General features: G+C 43.1%; 1 protein-coding gene across 12 annotated transcripts in view; it reads right to left on the minus strand.

Moving 5' to 3' along the window:
- Positions 1-1,894: 1,894 nt before the first annotated feature.
- Positions 1,895-20,145, minus strand: part of HIVEP2 (HIVEP zinc finger 2) — a 136,040-nt gene continuing 117,789 nt past the window's right edge. For all 12 annotated transcript variants that reach the window (XM_035538425.2, XM_035538419.2, XM_050709702.1 and 9 more), the window contains 4 exons: positions 17,222-17,397; positions 14,500-14,601; positions 13,019-13,929; positions 1,895-4,461 (listed from right to left, as the gene is read on the minus strand). In XM_035538425.2, the coding sequence (XP_035394318.1) occupies positions 3,643-4,461; positions 13,019-13,929; positions 14,500-14,601; positions 17,222-17,397 (2,008 nt within the window). In that variant the 3' untranslated portion in view covers positions 1,895-3,642. The remainder of the gene's footprint in view (positions 4,462-13,018; positions 13,930-14,499; positions 14,602-17,221; positions 17,398-20,145) is intronic.

Consider the following 20,145-nt stretch of genomic DNA (forward strand, 5'->3'; position numbering starts at 1 on the left):
GATAGAGTAGCTACCCATAGTTGGAATCTAAAGTTTCATAAGAGCGTTGTGCAGGCAGCTATGTGAGACTGATACGCTCTCCATTTTGCTGACGCAAATAAATCCTGAAGTGACTCTGGTGACAGTATTCTGAGAGAATGGAATAAAGAGTGCTTGCCAGAGCATCTGTATCTCCCTTGTGCTTTACAGAAGAGACATATGGATCTTCACAGAAAATTATAACCTCCTTGAACAATGTAATAGGTAATTATATTCCCAACTTAGAAATTCCACCGCATATTGCATATAAAAAAATCCTCATTAGGTTCTGCAGTTTTCTAATGTGCCCTGTTAAACCTCTTGTGTTCATCCCATTTAAAAACACGGAACTTTTACAGCAGAGATCTCAGAGTTATTCTTCTTGGTCCCATCTCCCTGTTAAGTACAGAGGCTAGCCATGAAAAATTAACCGGCTGCTGAGGATGAGAAGAGGCTGTTGTATGAAACGGCCAACAGGTCACTGCCAGCTGCAGTGGTACCAACCATGCTTGGGAACTGGGCCTTGGGGAACTAAGAGCCAGATAATCTAAGCACTCATGAAACTCTCATCAGGCCTATGTGCCCCCGCTGTAGCAAGTACTTTTGAAGAACCCCCACCCCAGCGCCCTCGGAAGAGCTACCAGCACAGGCAACCCCAGCAGGAGGCCATGCAGTCGTGTTACCGCAGCACTGAGCCGGAGTCTCCAGGCCCGAGGAAAGGTGTGTTAGCTCGGCACAGCAGCACACAAATGCAGCCCCACACCTTTGTTACCGCTGATGGCTCAGAGCAGACAAAGCACTCACAAAACTATCAATTACTGTACTGGCTTTGTCGGTTCTGAAAGCTGCTTGTGCCTGTGAAATCTTTGTCGGACTTGTTTGCCTTCCTCCTCCACATCCCTTCTAACGCGTAAAAAGTAGTCATAATCAATGCCGAGGACTTGCATGAGAATGTTTTTTTTCAAAGCATTGTATAAACATTAACTCATTAAGAAAATACAATTAAGATTATAAATACCTGAAACCTCTTTAGGGTTGCTCCATTCTAACCCCAAAATATCACATGTAATTTCAGTGATATTTGCTCAATGATTATAAAAAAAAAAATGTCCCAAGGCTGAAAAGGTGGATGGTAAATTGCAGCTGCAAATTAATTAAAATAATCAGACAAGCCAGCAGTAACTGCCACAGTAAGGGGGTTGCTTATAAAGGCAATGTTAATAGAACATTTACCATCAGGGGGTTAGCTTGGTTCCTTTTTAATAAAATATCTGTGATTACCTGATTAGCTGATCACTGTGCAGAGCATTCTGTTCTTAATACAGCCATGAAGCCAAGGAGAAGAGAGGTTTTTATCAGATAAGACTTGTTTATTTAAAATGTATAATTGACTTTTTTTTTTTTTAATGGAAGCACGATCCAACAAGCTGCTTGCCTCCAACTACACACACTGCTTCTCTCTCCAGCCTGAGATGAACCAGCTTTCTTGCATGCACTTATCTTGGCAGGGTTACCATAACGATCTGGAATAAAGGTAAGAACACCCCAATGGAGATAAGAAACTAATCTTTAATGGTTATAGCTGGTCACAGTCCATTATGGTGTTAGGCTAGTCATATGCCGTAGTGTTAGAATTATGACAACATACCAGTTCTGTGGTTCTGTCCGCACATGGTATTATTGGAGAAATAAACTGGTTTAGTCTGATAATATCTCATGAGGCCAAAATGCGATACACAAATTTAGCTGCTACTCACACTCTTAAGGGTGCTCCTTGTGCAGGAAAGCAGCACTTGTGAACAAAAGCTTCTGACAATGTACTGTAACGCCAATAAACTTGGAAAATGCAAAGAACACATGAAAACTAGACACCTCATGCATGTAACTGTATATTTATTTCTTTTTAAAGAACACTCCTTAAATGTATTGTAAGTCAATATACAAACTTGGTTTCACAGAATTATAATCCACTAAATAGCACAAAATATAATCCAGGTTGTTGGTTTCTTTCATGTGTATGTCTGTGTGTGAGTGTGTGTGTGAGTGTGTGTGTGTGTGTGAGAGTGTGTGCGCACATGCACGCATGCTGCTGGTGGTAGTGATAACCCACCACAGATGTTCAAACACAAGCCCGGGCTCCTATTGACTTTCTTCTGGATCAAACCTCGCACAGATGGAGACCCTGCTCTGGAAGACTGTGACTTCCTTGCCCATGAATCCTGCTCCTTGAAGATGCCAGGGTGGTGGTGCTGTCTGCTTAGCTGGAAGGGCCATCATGCTCCTCCATCTGCAGGACGGGGAGCCTCCCCTACAGCTGACTCAGGTGTCGCAGTGGGGAGTGACCAGCTGCTGGTGTTCAGGTGTGAGGAAATGTCATTTTTCCCCCTCCAAGTCCCTTGCTCACACTCCGGGGCACCTCTGCGTGACACCTAAGCTCCACACTCAGCTTGGGCAGAGGTGCTGTGGATGCTCGCAAGCTGGGGACTGCTGGGGCTCAGTGTGGTGCCGCTTGTCCAGCTCCTCACCAAGCCCCATGCGGCCATAGGGGCCTTGCCACCCTGTTTCTGGAAAGGGAGGAGCAGGTGAAGCCGTGGCCTGATGGCCTGCCTGCCTTGGAGCCAGTGGTGCCCCCACTCAGCGCCTGCATGGCACGGCTGACCAGGCGTGTGCAGGTGAGTTACGCAGCCAGCACCAGTGATGCACTTGTACATATCTACATGGGGTGGAATGTTTTCCCATAGCTTTTTAAAGGAGTATCTAGATCAACATGTTCACATAAGACCAAATACTTTTAATATATTTATAACTGTTTTATAAAGCTTTGAAAAAACTCACAATAGCACATTGTTTTACTTTAATGCTTTACGGTACTATCAGTTTAAAATCACAATCAGCACTTAAGTTATAGTCAATCCAGCAAACAAGAGACAAAAAAAAAATTACAAGAGTTAAGAACTGACTGATACATCCTTTATCTTTTTTTTTTAACTAATGCATAAGTGCAGAATAAGATAAGATACTCTAGTTTAAATATCTTGTTTTACAATATACATTTTGTTCTAATTACGCAACAGTAAATCCCATGCTTCACATAGAAAAGCAATCCACAACATTAAGAAAAAAATTTACAATTTATGAAACAAAGTAAATAAATATTAGTATTACAGAATCAGAGCTGTACATAAAAGCTGTTCAGTTTTAATCATATAAAAATATGTTTTAGTGCAACCTCACATATATTGATGCTGTTTTGCTTTACATCATTTAGATCCAAGTGTCCAAAAAAGGAAAGAAATTACATTTATTACAAAGCAGATACACAAATTCTAAAATATGTACAAATTACTGCTAAAAAAATGCTTATAAGAATATAAGCAAAGTAAAGAAAAGGCACAAACATCTGTACAATTTAAAAGTACCAGACCCAATAAGAATTTCAAATTTAATTTTGGTCAGGCTCATGATGACTTGTTATTTTATCTAATTCTTTTGATATAACAAAAGTATATATAATAGCAAACTACTGTAACTTAGAACAGGCATGCTGTAAAGTTGGATACTTCTTCTATCTCTAGAAAAAAAAGTGGGGTAAATGTATGGGTGAAAGTCGCCATGCATCTCAGATCAATGTGGCTTGCTCTTCTCAGACGACGGATCTTTTCTTTCCTGTGTGCTTGATGGGGGCTCATTCCTGCTGTGAAAGCCCATCTGTCGGACGTCCACAAAGCTCTTGTTGTAAAAGGTGGGATGGGCTAGCGCAGTCTGTGATGTACCAAAACTGTCCTGTTCACCACCGTGCAAGTCAGGATGGGTGGCTGAGGCACAGGTCTGGCCCGGCTCAGATCCACTAAAGTGTTTAATGCTAAAATGTGCACTTTCTGAGGGTTTCTGGTGAGGCTCAGAAGGCCTCTGTGGGTGCTCCGCCCCATGCAGAGCAGCTTCTTCTGTGGCGATTCGCAGAGAGGCTATGGCTTTCGTACAAGTCTGTATGTTCTCCTCCTGCTCCCCCTCTGTCGCTATTACACTGTCCTCTGAAGTGCTCTGTGTCAGCAACAGCAACGGAGAGGAGGGTGCACTGGAGGGAGCGGTCGGGTGCAAGCTGTGCAGAGAGGTACGCTTCTCGTGGTGCTTAGAAACACCGTATGACTCTTTCGTGAGGATTTCTGCAGGTCCTCTTTGCTTCTCCTCAGAGCCCTCCCTCTGCAGGGCAAGAGTGGACGGAGGATGTAAACCTGAAAGGGCCACAGGTACTGAATGGACCATCTGAATACCCCCAATAGGCATCATGGGGATGGGTGCTCGGATTTGTTGCTGGGAGTGTAGTGGAAGGTGACTGAAGACGTAGTCATTCGGACCTTCAGGGAATGGGCTAGACCCGTGGTGCTCCATAGCTCCTTTTTCTCCATATAAGCTGAAGTAAGGCCCCTGAGACAATCCCCTCCTCTGTAACCAGAAAAACAAAAGAAACGTCAGCGCTGCCACTAGCAAAATTCTTGTCATGCTGCCAAACCACCTATCTGCTTTCCTGTGCAACACAGCCTCCTGTTCACACAGCACCTTTCATCCAGATGGATCCCAAAGCGTCTGGAAAACTCCACTAATTGCTTATCCAAACAACATAGGAGGTTTTGCTTAGCTCAGCCCTGCAGGGCTCTTGCCTCTGAGGTGAAATGCAGCAGCTAGTTAAGTGTTCAGCAATACAATGCAGCAATTTATGTCAGGAAGTGAAGAGTATTATATTCAACTGAAACTGCAGAGAGAATTTGGGGTAGAGTTTCATTCCCCAAGAGAAATTTGGCCAGGACATCCATCTTACCCTCTGGTTTGGTAAATTGTGCAAACTGTGCTGGTACTGGCAGCCTGCATTGGGTATCGAGTCTTTGCTGTAGAGAAATGCACATCTGAATGCTCCCTGTTTGCCACCAGGAAAAATCTGACTGCATGTACCCAAGTTCTGCCTGTTGAAAGGTCCTGCTCTGAAGCCCCAGGGAAAGGACTTTGTCCTCCTACCCCCCACTGTTAAGCTTTACCCATCCACCTCCTTGACAAAAGGGGACAAGTATTTCCAGGGAAGTTCAAATATCTCTGTGCAAAGAAGTTTTTATAGTCATTAACACAATGGAGCACCATTCTGGCCTATCTGTAGTGTAAACAATAAATAATAACAAAAGCACAGGCATTAACTGTGAGTGAAAGTGATGATTCTGTAGTGGGGACACTCACCCACTCATAATGGGATTGAGAAGAATGAAGGATTTTGTAATGGCTAATAAAAAACAATCTCACTGTACTGACTTTTTCAGTGTCTTCCCATTAGTTCCTGCCTTGGAAGAATGAATAGCTTCATCTCCACTCAGCATTAAATATGCCTTGGGCTTTTGGATTTCTCTTTTTTTTGTTCTTAACTTGTAAAATTTGTTTTCTATCTGATGATTAAGTATCGTTTATTGTTGAACAGAGAAATAACGATGACAGAAGTGCAGGATGATATTTGCATAATTGTATGTGGGATTTGGCCACACAACTCTCGGGGATGCCCATAGGAAATTAAATGAACACAAATACCCATCTCTGCTCTGAAAATTGACCAAACACCTATCAGTTGCCCAGAGCCCCAGTCCTGGTGTGGCAGCCTGACGACTGCGCTGCTAAATGCCAATGCACTGCAGTGGCAGCACTTCACTGCTGGGAAATCCTAGCTCTCAAGGCATTAAGCGACCTCTTGATCCCATCCTGGGGAATGGGTTTAGGGGGCAATTAAAGATTCAGTTTCTGTGCTACCCAGTGGCTGAATCTCACTGTGCTCAGATGCTTTGTCCTGTTGAATATAAATCAACGCTGAGACAGGAAGGGTGACCCATAATCATCAAACTTGAACTTAAAAGATGCTATTATTCTGAGAATAATCTAATTCTGGGAATTTTCCTATTCAGAAAGTGAGACACTTGAGTCTCATAAAAGAGAAACTGTCATAAGAAAGTACAGTGACAGCACGTTATACTGCTGAAAGGGGAAAAAATTACAGAATAAACTAGAATTGCCACAGGACATAGTTCATTTACCCTGTCAGCCCTTCCTATCACCAACCTCACCTCTGCACAGTTACTTGCCACCCTTTTTTTTCCATCTTTGTTCTGTCAACCCGTTTCTCAGTCATGTTGTCCTCTTGGCTGTTTCCTAAGCCATGACATTTATCACTATTGCATCTGATGTGAACTTGGGCCAAGGGAAATAGAGCAAAAGCAACCAAAACAAAAGGAGTAAAACTCATTGAAGAGCAAATCTAGTCACACTCATAGCTCTAATTGAGAAAGACACTGTCTTCACGTTGTACCCTGCCACAGCTTCAAAAGGGAGTAAGACATCACTCTGTCCTTGCCAGACAGAGGTGGTTAACATGATAGAAACTGCTACATGCTCCAAGATCAGCAGTATCATCCAATGTATGTCTCATGCCTAATTTTTACAGAGACAGTGACAGTGTGTGCATGTCCACTGGATGCCTTCCAAGCCTGCCTAAGCATGTATCAGATTATCTTTCTCTAGCTCTGGCAGGTGAGTTTTGAAAGGGCCATCATAAATCGTTATAGGCATTAATAAGTGTTCACACCTTTCATCCTATTTTTACAACAGTCACAGCCAACACGGGTTCATGAGGGGAAAGTCTAGTTTAATTAACTTAATTCCCTTTTATGATAAGGTTACCCACCTAGTTGACCAAGGGAGGCCAGCTGATGTAATCTTTTGGGATTTCAGCAAAATTTTCAATACTGTTTCTCACAGTATCCTTCTGGACAAATGTCCATCACACAGCTAGGCAAAAACATAATGTGATGGGTGTACAATTGGCTGATGTGTCTGGCTCAAAGGCTTGTAGTTAATGGGGTTACATTAGGCTGGCGGCCAGTCACCAGTGGGGTTCCACAAGGCTCCATTTTGGGGCCAGTTCTGTTCAATATTTTCATAAATGACCTAGATGCAGGACTCAAAGGTATACTAAGTAAGGACTCAAAGGTATACTAAGTAAGTTTGCAGGAGCTGTTGATTCCCTTGAGGGTAGAGAGTCCTTGGTGAGCAATCTTGACAAATGAGAGGGCTGGGCAATCACCAACCACACCAAGTTTAACAAGAGCAAGTGCCAGATTCTGCACCTGAGACAAGACAACCGTGGATATATGTACAGAGTAGGGGACAGGAGGCTGGAGAGCAGCCCCACAGAAAGGGATCTGGGGGTTCTGGTTGACATCAAGTTGAACACGACCCAGCAGTGTGCCTTGGCAGCCAAAAGGGCCAGCCATGTCCTTGGGTGCTTTGGGCACAGCATGGCTGGATGGTCAAGGGAAGGGATTGTCCTTCTCTGCTCTGCACTGGTGTGGCCTCACCTCAAATGCTGCGTGCAGTTTTGGGCACCACAATACAAGAAGGACGTAAAACTGTTAGAGGTTGTCCAAAGGAGGGCTACAAAGATGGTGAAGGGTCTAGAGGGGAAGATGTACAAGGAGCAGCTGAGGTCCCTTGGTTTGTTCAGCCCAGAGCAGAGCAGGCTGAGGGGAGGCCTCATGGCGGCCTGCAGCTCCCTCACGAGGGGAGCAGAGGGGCAGGCACTGAGCTCTGCTCTCTGGGGACGGCGACAGGACCCGAGGGGACGGCATGGGGCTGGGACAGAGGAGGGTCAGGCTGGGTGTTAGGGAAAGGTTTTTCACCCAGAGGGTGGTCGGGCACTGGGACAGGCTCCCCAGGGCAGGGGTCATGGCACCAAGCTTGCCAGAGTTCAGGAAGCATTCTGTCAACACTCTCAGACATATGGTCTGATTTTTGGGTGGTCCTGTGCAGACCCAAGAGTTGGACCCAGTGATCCTTGTGGGTCACTTCCAACTCAGGATATTCTATGATTCTATATCCTTTACAAATATTTTCATACTTACAGACACACATGGGGTTGTTTAGCCTAGAGAAGAGGAGGCTCAGGGGAGACCTTATCGCACTCTACAGGTACCTTAAAGGAGGCTGTAGCGAGGTGGGGGTTGGTCTATTCTCCCACGTGCCCAGTGATAGGATGACGGGGAATGGGCTAAAGTAGCACCAGGGGAGGTTTAGGTTGGATATTAGGAAAAACTTTTTTACTGAAAGGGTTGTTAGGCATTGGAATGGGCTGCCCAGGGAAGTGGTTGAGTCACCATCCCCGGAGGTCTTTAAGACGTTTAGATGTAGCCCTTAGTGATATGGTTTAGTGGAGGACTTGTTAGTGTTAGGTCAGAGGTTGGACTAGATGATCTTGGAGGTCTCTTCCAACCTAGACGATTCTGTGATTCTGTGACATACACACATTCATGGGGAAGAGACTGAATGTTAGATGATCTTTTAACGAACATTCTGAAAATCTAAAGACCTTATTCTCTTGGCAGTATTAGATCTCAACACTGACTACAGTAAGGAAAGTCATAGTATCTTTTTGCTGTACAGTCAGAATGGATTGCTATCAGCGCAGTGAGATGAGTTCCTCTCTTTGTCAGGCAAGAGGAATCCATTTAATATTCTATTAATACTCATTTGTTGCAGTTTAGTGTATTTTCCTCCAACTCCAGGTGACATAATTTTCGAAACAACGATATTCTGTAGGAGCTTTTCACTAAACTCTCTAACCTGATCATAAAGATAGACTTCCACACCACACTCCTGAGCAAAGCCATATCCAACTTCACATCTCCCAGAGCGCCTCAAGGGAAAAGACCAGTACATCACCTGAAGACTGGCGCATCACCCAAAACAGGCTATGGGGAATTAAGAGGAAGATCATATTTCTCAGACAAATGCCCTTCACAGACATCCTCTTGGCAGCCCCAGATCCCCTTAGGCTACTACTTGCAAAAAGATGGTGCATGAAAAAAAATCACTTTGATTACCAGATCTTAACATACTTGAGGCTTTTTAAAGTTAAAAACCAGAAAACATTGAACTTGATGTGGAAATTTGGTAACAGAGAACATTATTACCGATGTGCTTTCTAAAAGACATGATACTCAATAAAGTGACTGTAAATCTATGTGGATTTCAGTTTCAGGATCAACTTGATTTGCAGTGCTATTAAGAATGCACTATAGCAGACCACATACATCAGTGGACCTATTTACAGTTCACCTGGACTTTCAGACTTCTATGCTGGCTTTCTGTACAGGAATGCATTTCACTCAAGATGATAAAATATTCAGTGTTTGGGAAAGGATCTAATATCCCTATGTCTGGGATGATCAAAGGACCTTAGTCCTAGTGCCTTTCAAGTGTATATAGAGGTGCCTAATTCCCTTCAGCCCTTCTGAATACATTGAGACAGGCATCAGGCTTCAAAATGAAAGAAAGGTGCAACAAAATAGGAACACAAGCAGACTCAAGATAAACTTACATCAATAAAGCAAATTGCATTAACTTCCTACTCAGCAACTGCTTGTGAAAACCGGCAAAGGAGGCAAAAAATCCACTACCTCCTAGAAGCTAAAGAAGTTGCTAGTGACAAGTATGTACTGCTTACAGCAAAGTATATTCACAGTCTTGCTGTGGCTAGTTCTGGGACTGGAAGAAAAGGCAAAAGCTTTTGTCCACATGAAGAGGTAATGCGGTGTACCAGGAGTGGCGAAAAGCGGGAGGAGAGTGAAACGATTGATGCTGCACCTAATGTTCACAATATATGTATTGTGGGGTTGGAGAGGAAGGTTAGTTTGGACTCACCCAATAGTCCCTTCTCACTCACTTGAATGCCCACTAACAGTTTAAGTGCACCTGGTGCACTCCTCGAGCACATTCTCCAGCTTAACGTCATCTGAAAATTATCCAGCTCACTTATTCCAAGAACGCTCTGCGATGTGAGTCAAAGCACAATAAATATGACAATGGAGACATTCACTTCCAAAGCACATTCCTATCCAAACTAAAATGCTAACAGAGATGTACTGAAGCTGAATAAAAGCAGCGTTCCCTTTTCTCCTTTTTCTCTCAAGACTGGTATAAAATAACTACTAGAGAGAAGAATCAGAGCCCTGCAATACTGACACCAGCCTCCTCAGAAAGAAAAGAAACCTCTGCCATTGACAGAATAGGAGATTCCGAATGTATTTAGAGAGAAATGGTGATGTGCCTTTAAATTTAAAGACAGTAATTTAACTTGCCAAAGCCAAACATGCACCCGCATCGACAAGAGCTTTAGGCTACTTTGGAAAGAGTATCCTATTGCAAGAGTGCATCTTGTTATTAACTGCCAAAGGAAAAACAATATTTTTCTGTATTTTTGTCTATAGTCTACAAAAATAGTTACTTTCCCATGCTCTTTTCCACTTCCTAAAGAAATAATTTCAACTGCTTTCTATCTGATGATTTCAATGTCAAAGCTCGTTGCACAAGACCACCAACCAGCATGAACATTCAAGGTGAAGAAACATGAAGGGGAACCAGATAAGCACTGGCCAAAGAGACTAGAGTAAATACATCAATTTCAATGGAAAAGAAATAAAACTGGCTTCTTCTGGCAACTTCAGGTACCAGAAGCACAAAAATACTCTAATTCCTGCAAGGACTGGGAACCCAATGCAGCTCTGAAACAGGAAGCAGGATTTCAAGTTGGCATCTGCATCACTGATACAGTTGTTAATTATGTTCTGATTTGCTGGATTTCACTTCTCTGAAAACGAAAAACACCCTTTATTCCTTTCTCTTTTCTAACAGTTTCATTTATAGCAAGCTCAGGTGTTATCTGTCTTCCCACACACTGAGTGCATTAATGTGTATTTCACCTAAACTCAACTTCTGTTTGGCTCAAGTTTATCTTCTGGAAAGGCTTCGAGAGGCGAGGAATCCATCTTTTCTTCCTCACTGTGTTTGTTGAGATGGGCAGTCATCTTCAACTCTAATTCCCTCATTTAAATTTGCCCAGGCTCCACTTCTAGTGACACCAGTGTTCAGGGTCCAGTGACCGTACTGAGGTCTAGGCTTCTCTCAAAACACTCAACATGCCATTGAGTTGCCAATGCTTTCTGTAGGACAAATGCCTGATCGTACCTCAAAAATAAGGTAAGTGTTAAGAGCCCATCTGGCATGGTGAAGAGCAATTTCCAAAAGAAGGAGCTAAGGGTGCTAAAAGAGTCTTTGCAATGTGCTAAACGCCTTGCTGGAAGGTGTGCATAACAAGGCAAATATTGCAGCAAGAACTGTCACATCGCCAAGGGTGACTTGCATACCCTTTTGCCAACATCATCACACATCCAAAATCTCTACTACAGGATGTCAGTGGAAGTGTCTGATGCAGGACATTAGGGACTTAAACTTTCTATACAATGTCAGCTGTAGCATCTCATATAATCCCTTCCACTCAATACTGAGGCACTATGACTCTTAAACTGGTGGCTGTTTATCCTTTTTTTTGTACTTCCTTACTTTGTCGATATGGCTGATGGCTGCATTTGTATCCTCTCTCAGCTACACAGCAATTGTGCCTGGGAGAGCACAGCAGGGTTTCAACGTGCCCTTCCCCAGGGACAGCTTAGGAAGCCACCCCTCTCTGCTTCTCTCCCCAACAACTTAACAGACCATGATACCACATCTAAGATGAGGCAGAGGGAACAGATGTGAGGCCAAGAGGAGGTGGCTGCAGCAAGGATGGAGCTTGGTGACAGAGGCCTGAAGCAGGCTCTGGCCAAGGGCAGAACAAGGTCTGCACAGGATTGTAGGGACCTGTGTTGCTCTCTCTTACATGCCTAGCCACTCATATTGCAATTTCCCTAATCCTCCTGAAAAGCCAGAAAGCCACTTTTGGATCTGCCAAGCTGGCACTCCTCAGCCCTGTTTGATCCATCCCTGCTCCAGCCACCTCGGCCCAGCTGTGTTCCTCACTCCATTCCCAGGTGCAGGTATCAAATCTGCCCAAGTCCACCTTCCCCAGCCTATCTCTGTAGAGAAATTCAAGCTAGAGCTCTGGAAATGCTAATTCAGATTTTCTCCTCTACAGAGAAGAGCCATGATTACACAAAGAATAAAGAAGACTGGTGACAGAGAGGAGAGGAGGGCAGCCCTGTCAGGGGCTGATATGGTGGCAGCCTGTCACAGCTTCCCCGTGTTGGTTCCGCACACCGGTTAGTGAAGTAGGCAGTGGGAGGGCAGCAGCAGCATCAAACATGGCAAGGGAAGCATACTACATATATAAATAAACGTATACACAGTAAGGCCATTTCCTAACTCCAAAAACCAAATTCACTTGTAGACAGAGTGCTTTGTGAATGCTAGGGCCTGTCAAAAGAGCCAAGTCGGCAGTTTCTGAGAGCTTATTTACTGAACAGGAACAGCACAGACAGCAGCTGTGCAAGTTTTGCATATTTCCATTTCCACTCAGACAGTTGTGTCCCTGCCGAAACAGCCAGTTGTGATGGTGCTTTCTGCAGGGCAGACAGCTGTCTGCTCCTGTCACACAATAATATCCTTTAAACTCCAGCCACAGATCCTGATTTAGATGGTCACCCTGCTTTTCAAAGGGGTTCCATTTATTTTAGTGTTTTTATTGCATTAAACAATACTTCAGGGATGGGCACCATACTGCAGTATCAGGGCCTTGAGCCCTGATCTGGGCTTGATCCCATCTGACCGTCTGGGAGGTAAAAGGTTTTACAGTGCTGTAACAAGCCCCACACACCATGTAAGCTTCCTGGGACATTTTAAAATAAAGACAGGGGCAGTTAATGCAAGCCAGCCTAATTTCATTGAAGATAATGGAACTACTCTGATGTGTACCAAGTGAAGATTTGACCCTTAGGCTGACTGTATTGCATCTAAATGAATCAGCGTCCTGACTTGGTCCCTGTCTATTCCAAATTTCTTGCATTCATTCCTGGATTTCCCACTCAAGTTCAAAGCTTATGCTTTCTTTTTTTACAAAGCTGCCAAGTTTTTCAAAATACTATATGCATGTTAGGCAAGAGCACTGGTTTTGACAACAGAAGTAAAAATACTCTTTCATACTTACTGAATGCCCCACTGGAATAGATTCAGACTGTAAATATTGACCCATGGACAACGCTGGATTATGGTATAAGCCCCTCCTGGGAGATGCCGCTCTAACCGAGGCCATGTATCTCCTCTCTCGCCTAGGAGACAAATCTCTTCTAACAGACGCATCTTTCCCTGGTGACATTGGTCTCCGTGGTGATAGGTGACGTCTCGGTGAAATGTCCCGTCTCGGTGATAACTCTCTCCTCAGCACAGCCTCCTTCCGCGGGGAAAGGTGCCTCATGGGTGAAATATCTCTCCGGGGTGACAGATGCCTTCTGGGTGATAAATCCCCTTTTGGCATTAAATACCTCTTTGGTGAGTTATCTCTATACGGTGAAGAATCATAGCCAGGGGATGACTGCCGACTGGAAGGTGAGAGGTCCCTCGGAGATGAACCAGGGTCTAACGAAAGCACATAATCCTCATCCATGCAGCTAGGTATGTCTAACCTGTCTTTGTCGGGCTCTGAATCAGTGCTCTTACTCTGGAAAAACCTCTGATATTCTGTCATCTGTGAGTCTTCACAGGAGTCGCTTGGTGTTATAAGCTGAGTAACCTGAATGCTAGGTAAGGTGACCAAATAACTGATGAGGGAGGAGTGTCCCATGGAAAGAGAGCCCTCAGGGGAAGCCCCCTGTGATGCCCCAGCCGAGTTCACCGACAGGGAGGAGAACCGAGGGGGCTGCGGGCTGGTGCTTCTTGATCTGGTTTTTGGTGTTGAGTCTCCCTGAGTATCATCAAAGTCATCCTCATCTTCATCATCTTCATCATTGTCATCACCATCCTCACCATCTGACTCCTCTGCATCAGAAAACTGATGCTCTGCTGACAGGCCTGCCAAGTTGCTACTCTTCTCTGCCTCCTGCTGCATGTCCTCCATGTTTTCTGAAACAGCCACAACAAGTCAAAATGGTGAGCACATTCAACATTTCTTACTCTTTCTGCCACATTCACTCCACACCCAGAACACCTGCTGCCATCGCTGGATGCTCTTCATCTGGGATGGCTAAATAAAGCCACTCTTAATGGTCTCAAAAATATTTTCATATATATACACACTACAATAATACCTTAAAACTCTACACTCAAATTCATCATGTGAAAAGGAAAGCATACAAAGCAACTTCATCATTCACCTTGTAACTTCACTGAATGTTGCCATCTCTCACATCTAAATTGAAAATACTTGGTACTTTGTATGAGATGCATGACAAATAATAGGTCATACTTTTATTTCTAGCTTCTCCTCATGTATCATAATAAAAAACATAACTCAGACAAATGGATCAGATTTAGTTTTTATACTTCCTGTTTGTTAAAAAGATGTCTCTTAATTAAAAAAATGCCCAAAATACTCTTAATATATTTTCCCATGCCAGCCACTGTGCTAAAGTGCAATGAGTCATTTGCATACTCCAGAGGCCATTCCAACTAAATTAAATCATTCTGACATACCTGCTTCTTCAGTTTCAGCATCATCTACAGATGTCATTGATACTCCAAGCTCCAGGCATTTTTTCATGTGTGCTTTAGACTTCATATGTTTTGTCAGATTTCCTATGGATCAGAGATGAATCTAATTAACTGACAAAAGCAAAGATCACTTTCCAAGTCAGGTTTTGGTGTATCTTAACTCCATTATTCTGCAGATAGGGTTTTTAGTTTAAAAACAAACAAAAAATCAAGCAAGCAAGCAAACAAACAAACAAAAAAACACAGACGGGGCTGATTCATCCAGCCTATTGCCCTTAGAGCCTGTTCATTAAAAAACAGAGAGTGGGTTTTTATATCTTCAAAAAATAATAATGTTCAAATATACTTAAACTCAGGGTCTGAGAGGTATGCAGGCATCTCTCCAATTTTCCACAGTACATTCAGGTGCCCCAGCAAACTCAAAAACTCACTTTTCTATGTTATCTATCCCTGAGCTTAGTGTTTGTGATATGCACAGATTGCCTGGACATTGACGTAACACCAATGCACACTAGTTGTTCAGGGTTCAGCCAGAGTTTCACAGTGGCACCTCAAGCTAAGGACTCTCCCGTTTACATCACATGTGGGTTCCAAACAATCGTTGTGCTTGAAGCATTTTGAAGCAACAAAAAAGACATTTGTGGGTGATTTCTCAGTGCAAGTTTACTGTCTGGCTGCAATCCCTGAACTGAGAGGAGCTGTACTTAGAGTACTCACCTGGGATGTGGAAAACCCAGGTTCAGTTCCCTTCTATGGAGTACGGATCTGAACCAGACACAGCAGGGATTTGAAATCAGATCTCCCGTTCCCCTGAGGGAGCAATCTAACACTAGACTATTGACTTTCTGGAGTGTCTGTCTTGGTCTGTTTTTTCACAGATAAGAGAACTGGGTTGAGACTGGCCCCAAGAGACATTTCATGGCAAAGAACCCTGAGCACGAAGAGAACAAGCCAGAAAAACACGAATATCACTCTAATCCATTATCCACTTCAGTCATATCTGTAACATCCAACAGGGGAAGTGCCAACCCAGACATGACACTTCTTACCTCAGGGAAAGCACTCTGTGAATGTACCTACGCTACTTTTGGGACCCTGACCAGATGGTATGAGTAGCACATGCAACATGGTGGGGGGAATACTGCACCACTCTCTTGGATAGTGGAGGAGTGCTTAGAAGCACACAAGCTTCTTCTCTGATTCTCAGTCCTGGCTAGTTTATGTAATTCTCTTCCCAGTAAGTTTCTTATGGTGTCTGTGCACTGCACGAAAGGTCTAACACAGCTTCAATGCCTCTAGGTGGCTAAACGCTCAGGGTGTACTCTGAAAACCTAAGTAGCTTTGAAGATCTGTCCCTTACTGTCCTCAGCAAAATAGCAACAATAGTTATGAGGCTGACAACTGCCCATGAGCAGTAACACAACAGTTAGACACTTCTTGCACTTTGAAGGTTTAGTCTCTTCCTACTCATCCCCCTCTTGTGCAATAGCACGCCACCTCCTCCCTGTTTCTTCTTCTCTGCCAGAAATGCCAGCCTCAGCAAGCAATTTCACATTTATTTCCATGCCATCTCTTCTGCCTGGAATGTCCTCTCTGAACACAGCTGCAAAACCACAATCCTTCTTCAAGTCTCTCCTCAAGACCCATTTCTCCTGCAATGTCAAATGTAAACAGTGATCTGAAAACAGCTCCGCAGATGGCCCATTGGGACTACCATGAGCAGCTCCTTCTCTTTGTCTCTACACCCCGATGAAAGTTCTCATCTTAAATTAGGTTGATGGATCTACTACCATCCATCAGCTATTCCCATCTTTGGCAGAGGAAGAAGTGCTGGAGTCATGGAAACTATTACAATCCTCAATCCTCAAAACAGCCATGAAGCTGCACTGGGATCTCAGGAGAAATGTCTTTCAGCTTCCTCTCTCCCCCTTAAAGTAAATTCAGTGCAGTGGGACCAGAATCCATTTCCCTTGCCTGTCAAAGGGGAGCTAAGAAACTGAGAATGTAAGGCTCATTTGGGCTGTGCTACAAAGAAATGCTATCAAAGAAAAGGAATTTTTTCTTTTAAGGAGACAGTTGCATGGCAAATCCAAATTCCAAAGAATATCATTATCTGTGGCCTCAGGGTGACAAATGGAAGCTTTTTTCTGTGCTGATAAATACATGTGAACACAGGCTATCAGATCTCTATTCATAATTAATGCCACAGTGGATGGAGTGGCCCATCTGGGAGACATACATTATTTATAAACTTGAAACTGACCCACTGTAAAGCCTGTGAAGGCATGTTTTCCTCAGCAGCTGATGCTCTGCTTCTACATTATGTCATAATAAGTGTACTCTCCTGGTAGCATTTGAGTGTTGTTGCAATTAAAATTTGTACCACATAACAATTTTGGCAGAAAGTATTATTTGTAAGGGCAGTTCTTATGCTACTACATTTTTTCTGCAGACAGATGGACCAGCCAAGAGCCAATAGCTCTTAATGAAACTATCCAAGGAGTCTCTGAGTCTCAAAAAATTCCTGGGCAAATTCAACAGGAGAGAACAATCTCTCTCATGGAGTCCTGTACCCATAAATACAGCCATTTTATTTTGAAGAAAATTCTTTCCTTGACTGAAAAGGGTGCTTGGATTCCAGATGGCAAAATAGCTCAGGATTTGTTTGGGAAGTGGCAAAAGTTCAGCAAAAAGGGTCAAGTACCTTTAGTTTTGAAGGCAAAATTGCACAACTTGCATACATAAGGCCGGACATCAGTATGAGTGCGGATATGTTTTTTGAGCATGCTTGGCTTTTTGCAGCGAATTCCACATTCTTCACAAATGTACTTTCCTCGGCCACGACCTCTGACATAGACATAATCCTCATTTGATTTATACCTGTTGGAAGAGAATGAGCATTTAAATCATACAGCCTCTAGGTAACATACATGCACAAACATTACCTCTGTGTATCTAATCTGATCTTGTATGTATCTCAACACAAAACTTCCACAGAATTCCACACAAACTTTTCATGCTGGAGCTCACAAAGTATTTCCCTTTCAGGGAACGCACTGGTCCCATTGTGTTTGTGTATCTTAGTTATTTTTAGTATGAGACCAAAGGGCTATAGTATGGGTATAGTGAAAACACGTTGCAAGGGAACACATTATTCCTATAGACAAAGCACAACCTCAAATATGGATGTGTGTGTTGGATTCATCTGTACTCTTGTATCACACAGGCGTCTACCACCACTGAAGACAAAGCCCTTTTGTGGCATGATTCATTTGACCTATTTTAGTATATTTATCCCTTGGGATCAGATAAATCACATCCTGTTTCTCTCCACTAAGCATAAAGGGAATGCAGATGACTAGCAAGTATGTACGTATTTACACTACAGACTGTCTGAACTTCACGAAGATGGAACCCTCTTTAAGGGACACCATGTTGAGCTCATGCAGGTACTTGCTGCTCTACAAACAAAATTGGAAACTTCCAACCTGCTTACTTAGCAAAACACCGTTAAAGGAATTTTTCTTAGCACAGGCGTAAGCATTCCATGCTATTTTTGCTGATTACATTATCTGTAGTTAGATAATAAATAAGATATGCAAATCTATGTAAAGCTGTACATTTCCTTTACAATGATGATAAAATGGTAAGACTGAAATCTACAAGGGTTGAAGAGATCTGCTTCAGCTATTCTGAGGTTTGAAGTTGCTGGGCATTTCCTAGAGGGAGAACCTCATCCTCATTCACCTGAAGTAAAATCCAGAAATTGCAAGAACTGAGAAATAATAATTTTTCTACCCTTTTCTCTCTGTTGTCCTCTCCCTAAGCAGCACAAAGTACTCTCAGTCATACTGTGGATGCAGAGCCCACAAACTATCACTGGTACTGACAGTCAGCACTTTAAATAAATAAGGGTTTGTGTGAAAGGTTCTGTTAATGTGATGATAACTCCACAAGAAGCAAGTGGCAATTTGGGGGTTACAGAGCTGAAACATTTTTCAAGTCTGCTTTTCTTAGATGAACACTTCTTCCATATGTTCAATAATGCCACTGACAATATAAATACTGAAATTAATATCTTACAAATACATAAAACACTGTCCTGTTCTCACATCCACCTCATTATCCATGAAAAACATCAGCTTGTCTTTCAAATGTGGGTGCCTAAATTCAGTTTTTCTCATCGCCTTTCTAATAAAGTTGGCCGTCTCCCTTTTCCTTCATTGTCCCTGGCACCACAGGCAAAACTGACATAGTTTAACGATGTTTAAGAGCCATCTCTCTGGCAGTTTTGGTTGTACATTTCTGGGATTCTGCTTTTCTGTGCGCCCCAGTTCCCAGGTTCTCTTTCATCTTCACATCTATTGCTTCATCAGCCACCTCCAGGCCTTCTTTCACATACATAAAAAATATTCATTTTTGCTTGAAAGACTGCCATCTTCTCTTCATCTCTCCCTATAGTCTGATTTTGCTGGGATGGAGTCTACCAAACCATCCCTGCTTGATACTGCTAAGAAAAATTTTGTTATGACATCCTCTGCCTGACCTCATTCCACCATCTTCTGTCACCTCTCAGATCCCACTGGGCACAAAGTCAATTAGACAAGAGTCATCTCTTTGTCACTCAGTTCTTGACCACAATTGACCTTGACTCTCTAAGTACGTCCCACCAGCACAACAACTGCAAGAGAAATGACACACACAAATTTGACATTTAAATATAGTCTGGTCCAAACACTGAAGCATGAGAAGTCTTGAGTCTATGGTGAACACCTTTCCTAGTCCTCAGGAATATTAGAGCTTACTACTAACTTGTGCTTCTCTCAAATCTTTCAATGATTTCCCCTTTCCCACTGCACAACTTTCATGTGACTATGGTCAGTGGTACTCTGAGCTTGATGTTAAAGGGGCTCTAGAGCTAAAAAGCATTCATAAACCTGAGAGTCATGCAATTTCTAACCAAAATGCTATTTTATTGGGGATCTTGAATTAGAATCTATTACTGATAGATATACAAGAGCAAACATAAAAAAACTGTGCAATCTTGCTGTAAGCTGGTAAAGTCATTAAGCAAGATGTCAGATGAGTGGGAACATTCTCTACCGCTCCTTTCTTTCAACTTCACACTGTGAGTATCTAACTGTACTGAACTACTACCGAACTTCAAGTTGCTGATTTTCACTGAGGAATATTGCTTCATATTGCACCGAGGTTTGGTAGTCACAGCTGGTGGAAAGCAGATTTTGTGATTCAAATAATTTCATTTGAATCAAGCCACCTGCCAGAGGTAATAATATGGTTGTTAGCTTCCTCCTTCAAAATCCCCTCTGCTGTGATGCTTACAAACAGCTCTTGACTGACTTTGGTGTAGCAAGTGATGTGGTGATGTGCTATGACACCTACTTTTCTGCTGAACTCCGTTCATTCTGTTACCTCACCTTCTCGCGGATCCCCAGTCCCCAGCCCTGTCTATTTGGTTTTTTAAACCTACTTGTACCTGTCGTACAAGCACTCCACTCCCCTGGCACAGAGCATCTGCATGACTACATTTCCCTGTGTAGTGGATAGACTTTCCCAGGAACTGAAAACTGTGATGGTTGCAGGTCTTTCTCAACTGTGAATTCTGAA

Source organism: Cygnus atratus, chromosome 3 (assembly GCF_013377495.2).
Source record: "Cygnus atratus isolate AKBS03 ecotype Queensland, Australia chromosome 3, CAtr_DNAZoo_HiC_assembly, whole genome shotgun sequence".
Taxonomy (NCBI): domain Eukaryota; kingdom Metazoa; phylum Chordata; class Aves; order Anseriformes; family Anatidae; genus Cygnus; species Cygnus atratus.